The 7107-nt window shown below is 54.2% G+C and overlaps 1 protein-coding gene across 1 annotated transcript in view; it reads right to left on the bottom strand.

The window, feature by feature from the left end:
- Positions 1-287: 287 nt before the first annotated feature.
- The window catches only part of PLCB2 (phospholipase C beta 2), a gene marked incomplete at its 5' end in the record, with an annotated part of 49788 nt that continues 42968 nt past the window's right edge, over positions 288-7107 (bottom strand). The window contains 2 exons of the mRNA XM_082484811.1: positions 288-652; positions 1286-1372. Coding sequence (XP_082340937.1) covers positions 380-652; positions 1286-1372 — 360 coding nt within the window. The 3' untranslated portion in view covers positions 288-379. The remainder of the gene's footprint in view (positions 653-1285; positions 1373-7107) is intronic.

Below are 7107 nucleotides of genomic sequence, written 5' to 3'. Positions count from 1 at the left end.
GATAAATGATGAGGGGAACTTATTCTAAAAACCGAAGTCTGAATCCAGACTAAAGTATTAATGTAGATGCTGCTGTGAATGCCAACAACGAGCTTGTCTCCAGCCACAGGCCCTTCCACGCTGCTTAAATACCTCAGTGCGAAGGCTGTGGAAGACAGAGAGCAAAGCACTCTCTGAAGGGTGATCTCTTCAGACTGCTTCCGATGTCTAATAACATCAGTTATTAGACCGATGTAATAATAAAGTAGTACAGTCCTGAGGGATTTCAGGAGTTCCCCAGAGTGGAAAGGGATAGTAGTAGTTTGTCAAGCTGGTCTTTAACTTCACAATATACCTCCATAAACCTTCTTGAAATGGAACAGTAAGTAAGGGAAGCATCTCATAATACGCTTTCTTCAATCTCGACATCTGCTTCAGCTCCTGGGGGCTCCAGCGTGGCTATTGTAAGCCTCGACACCTCTGCCACTGGGATCTTTTCTTCCAGTTGTTCTGTAGAGCTTTGTTGTCCCTCAGGAACACTCTGAACTGCTTCCTTCTGGGTCTCTGGCTCTCCAGGAAAGCCTGCTTTGGCATAGTTCTTCACCACCTCCTGCACCTCCATATTCAGACCTCTCAACTTCTCCTCATACTCTGCCAGTGCCTCCTGCTGGAGCTGCAAACAGAGACCTCAAATCATTCTCCAAACACAGGTGTCAGGCTGAGAATGGTATAAAAACTGCTCTGAGACATTAATAATGAAATGTTAGCACTTCACAATTTTGGTCTCAACCCTATATTGAATGACTTGGCTCTAACCCCTGGGCAGTCTTTGGCTTCCCTGAAGATGTAAATCAGCAATAGTCTCCGCTTTCATTAATCTGATTTGCACCACAGTTTGCTGAATTGGGACTGCACGTTTGCCGCGTATCAACCCTGAAAGAGCACGAGTGCGTTTTGAGAGTTTGAGGACCTCAGGGATGAGATTCATCTCCTCTAAAAATGCATTTCCACCACACTTTAAATTTAGGGGCTTTTGTATGCTCAGATGAATGCTAGTGCTGGCACAGGGAGTGTAGGAGTGCAGCACCTCTGACTTAGAGCTGTGTAGGCTCCTGTAGAACCACCTTCCAAGTCATTCATTTTCTCAGCATACTGAGGAGTGGGCGTCTGAAGCGCGCGCGTGAGTGTTTGGAGGATGAGTGTAGCATCAATTACAGAATGCGCACGGAAGACTGATCCCCTGCAGCGTTTTGGATTTACTGTGCTGAGAAACAGCATTGACCCCAAACTTCATCTTTGCCTTTACCTGACTTTCTTTCTCCTTGATTGTTCTCAGATTATCTGCCTGCTTCTCTTCCAGTTTCTGCTGATACCTGGCTGTCTTTTCTGTCACCTTTAAAAAGAACAAATTAAAAAAACCCACTCATATTTAAGTTTTTATCAACAAATGCTTTAGCCATCCCCAGCTTGTAACGGCAAGGCACAGGGTTATAGAGCACACGCCAAAGTATCCCCCTCATTCCCAATTCGGAACAGTTTCTGCTGGCTCCAAGTTATTTGTGCAGTACTTGCGACTCTGAACTCCAGTGCTAAGGAAGCACTGCGAGATTGCACACAGACACGCATGGACACGCACACAGACACGCACGCACAGACAGACGCCCACAGACCTGCACGCACACGGACACACACGCATGTAGACACAGACAGACGCACACAGACACACACGCATGTAGACACAGACAGACGCACACAGACACACGCATGTAGACACAGACAGACGCACACAGACACACACGCATGTAGACACAGACAGACGCACACAGACACACACGCATGTAGACACAGACAGACGCACACAGACACACACGCATGTAGACACAGACAGACGCACACAGACACACACGCATGTAGACACAGACAGACGCACACAGACACACACGCATGTAGACACAGACAGACGCACACAGACACACACGCATGTAGACACAGACAGACGCACACAGACACACACGCATGTAGACACAGACAGACGCACACAGACACACGCATGTAGACACAGACGCACACAGACACACACGCATGTAGACACAGACAGACGCACACAGACACACACGCATGTAGACACAGACGCACACAGACACACGCATGTAGACACAGACGCACACAGACACACGCATGTAGACACAGACAGACGCACACAGACACACACGCATGTAGACACAGACGCACACAGACACACACGCATGTAGACACAGACAGACGCACACAGACACACACGCATGTAGACACAGACGCACACAGACACACGCATGTAGACACAGACAGACGCACACAGACACACACGCATGTAGACACAGACGCACACAGACACACACGCATGTAGACACAGACAGACGCACACAGACACACACGCATGTAGACACAGACAGACGCACACAGACACACACGCATGTAGACACAGACGCACACAGACACACACGCATGTAGACACAGACGCACACAGACACACACGCATGTAGACACAGACGCACACAGACACACACGCATGTAGACACAGACGCACACAGACACACACGCATGTAGACACAGACGCACACAGACACACACGCATGTAGACACAGACGCACACAGACACACACGCATGTAGACACAGACGCACACAGACACACACGCATGTAGACACAGACGCACACAGACACACACGCATGTAGACACAGACGCACACAGACACACACGCATGTAGACACAGACGCACACAGACACACACGCATGTAGACACAGACGCACACAGACACACACGCATGTAGACACAGACGCACACAGACACACACGCATGTAGACACAGACGCACACAGACACACACGCATGTAGACACAGACGCACACAGACACACACGCATGTAGACACAGACGCACACAGACACACACGCATGTAGACACAGACGCACACAGACACACACGCATGTAGACACAGACGCACACAGACACACACGCATGTAGACACAGACGCACACAGACACACACGCATGTAGACACAGACGCACACAGACACACACGCATGTAGACACAGACGCACACAGACACACACGCATGTAGACACAGACAGACGCACACAGACACACACGCATGTAGACACAGACAGACGCACACAGACACACACGCATGTAGACACAGACGCACACAGACACACACGCATGTAGACACAGACAGACGCACACAGACACACACGCATGTAGACACAGACAGACGCACACAGACACACACGCATGTAGACACAGACAGACGCACACAGACACACACGCATGTAGACACAGACAGACGCACACAGACACACACGCATGTAGACACAGACAGACGCACACAGACACACACGCATGTAGACACAGACAGACGCACACAGACACACACGCATGTAGACACAGACAGACGCACACAGACACACACGCATGTAGACACAGACAGACGCACACAGACACACACGCATGTAGACACAGACAGACGCACACAGACACACACGCATGTAGACACAGACAGACAGACGCACACAGACACACACGCATGTAGACACAGACAGACAGACGCACACAGACACACACGCATGTAGACACAGACAGACAGACGCACACAGACACACACGCATGTAGACACAGACAGACAGACGCACACAGACACACACGCATGTAGACACAGACAGACAGACGCACACATAGATGCCCACGGACACGCACACGCAGACACGCACGCCCACAGACATACACACACAGGCAGACACACACACACATAGATGCCCACGGACACGCACACGCAGACACGCACGCCCACAGACATACACACAGGCACACAGGTAGACACACACACACAGACAGACGCCCACGGACGGACACGCACACGCAGACATACACACACGCACACAGGTAGACACACACACACAGACAGACGCCCACGGACGGACACGCACACGCAGACATACACACACGCACACAGGTAGACACACACACATAGACAGACGCCCACGGACGGACGCAGACACGCACGCCCACAGACATACACACACGCACACAGGTAGACACACACACATAGACAGACGCCCACGGACGGACGCAGACACGCAGACACGCACGCCCACAGACATACACACACGCACACAGGTAGACACACACACATAGACAGACGCCCACGGACGGACACGCACACGCAGACACGCACGCCCACAGACATACACACAGGCACACAGGTAGACACACACACACAGACAGATGCCCATGGACGGACACGCACACGCATGCCCACAGACATACACACAGGCACACAGGTATACACACACACACACACAGACGCCCATGGACACGCAGACACGCACGCCCACAGACACACACACACGCACACAGGTAGACACACACACAGAGACAGACGCCCATGGACACGCAGACACGCACGCCCACAGACATACACACACGCACACAGGTAGACACACACACAGAGACAGACGCCCACGGACGGACACGCACACGCAGACACGCACGCCCACAGACATACACACACGCACACAGGTAGACACACACACAGAGACAGACGCCCACGGACGGACACGCACACGCAGACACGCACGCCCACAGACATACACACAGGCACACAGGTAGACACACACACACAGACAGACGCCCATGGACGGACACGCACACGCATGCCCACAGACATACACACAGGCACACAGGTAGACACACACACACACACAGACGCCCATGGACACGCAGACACGCACGCCCACAGACACACACACACGCACACAGGTAGACACACACACAGAGACAGACGCCCATGGACACGCAGACACGCACGCCCACAGACATACACACACGCACACAGGTAGACACACACAGAGAGACAGACGCCCATGGACACACACACGCAGACACGCACGCCCACAGACATACACACACGCACACAGGTAGACACACACATAGACAGACGCCCACAGACATACACACACGCAGTCACGCACGCCCACAGACATACACACACACATAGACAGACGCACAGATGCACACAGACACACGCCTGCACACAAACATACATGCACACAAACATACATGCACACAGACACACATGGACAGACACCCGCAGACACGCATGCCCACAGGCATGCATGCACGCAGACATGCACGCATACAGATGCACGCACAGACACGCACCTGCAGACACGCACGCGCACAGATGCGGAGACAGATGCGCAGGTGCGCACACAGACACGCACGCGCACACAGACATGCACGCGCACAGACACGTGCACGGACACGCACGCACACAGATGCGCAGAGACACGCATGCACAGAGACATGCACGCACAGACAGATGCGCACAGACACGCACGCGCACAGACACGCACGCAGACATGCACGCAGAGACACACGCACAGACACGCAGGTACAGACATGCACACGGACACGCACGCACAGACACACATGGTCAGACAGATGCATGCACAGACACACGCACACAGACACATGCACGCAGATGAGCACGCACAGACATATGCACACGGACAGACGCACACAGACAGACGCACACACACGCACACACACTGACATGCAGATGCGCATGCACGCGCACACACGCACACACATGCACGCACTGACATGCAGACGCGCATGCACGCACACACACGCGCATACAGACATGCACGCACTGACATGCAGACGTGCACGCGCACACAGACATGCACACACTGACATGCAGACGCACACGCACGCACACGTGCACACAGACATGCACACACTGACATGCAGGCACGCACGCACACGCGCACACAGACATGCACACACTGACATGCAGGCACGCACGCACACGCGCACACAGACATGCACACACTGACATGCAGACGCGCACGCACGCACGCGCGCACACAGACATGCACACACTGACATGCAGACGCGCATGCACGCACACACACAGACATGCACACACCGACATGCAGACGCGCATGCACACACATGCATGCACTGACATGCAGATGCGCATGCACGCGCACACACGCACACAGACATGCACGCACTGACATGCAGATGCGCATGCACGCACACGCGCACACAGACATGCACGCACTGACATGCAGACGCGCATGCACGCACGCACACGCGCACACAGACATGCACGCACTGACATGCAGACGCGCATGCACGCACACACACGCGCATACAGACATGCACGCACTGACATGCAGACGCGCACGCACGCACACGCGCACACAGACATGCACACACTGACATGCAGACGCGCACGCACACACACGCGCACACAGACATGCACACACTGACATGCAGGCACGCACGCACACGCGCACACAGACATGCACACACTGACATGCAGATGCGCATGCACGCACACACACGCACACACACAGACATGCACACACCGACATGCAGACGCGCATGCACGCACACACTGACATGCAGACGCGCATGCACACACACGCACACACTGACATGCAGACACGCATGCACGCACACACGCACACACTGCCATGCAGACGCACATGCACGCACACACTGACATGCAGACGCGCATGCACGCACACACGCACACACTGACATGCAGACGCGCATGCACGCACACACTGACATGCAGACGCGAATGCACGCACACACACGCACACACACAGCCATACACACACTGACATGCAGACGCGCATGCACGCACACATGCACACACTGACATGCAGACGCGCATGCACGCACACGCACACACTGACATGCAGACGCGCATGCACGCACACACACGCACACACTGACATGCAGACGCGCATGCACGCACACACGCACACACTGCCATGCAGACGCACATGCACGCACACACTGACATGCAGACGCGCATGCACGCACACACGCACACACTGACATGCAGACGCGAATGCACGCACACACACGCACACACACAGCCATACACACACTGACACGCAGACGCGCATGCACGCACACACTGACATGCAGACGCGCATGCACGCACACACACGCACACACTGACATGCCGACGCGCATGCACGCACACACACGCACACACTGACATGCAGACGCGCATGCACGCACACACGCACACACTGACATGCAGACGCGAATGCACGCACACAGAC

Source organism: Vanellus vanellus (genome assembly GCF_965231255.1).
Source record: "Vanellus vanellus genome assembly, chromosome: 6".
NCBI lineage: Eukaryota > Metazoa > Chordata > Aves > Charadriiformes > Charadriidae > Vanellus > Vanellus vanellus.
This window is presented reverse-complemented; position numbering and strand designations above follow the sequence as displayed.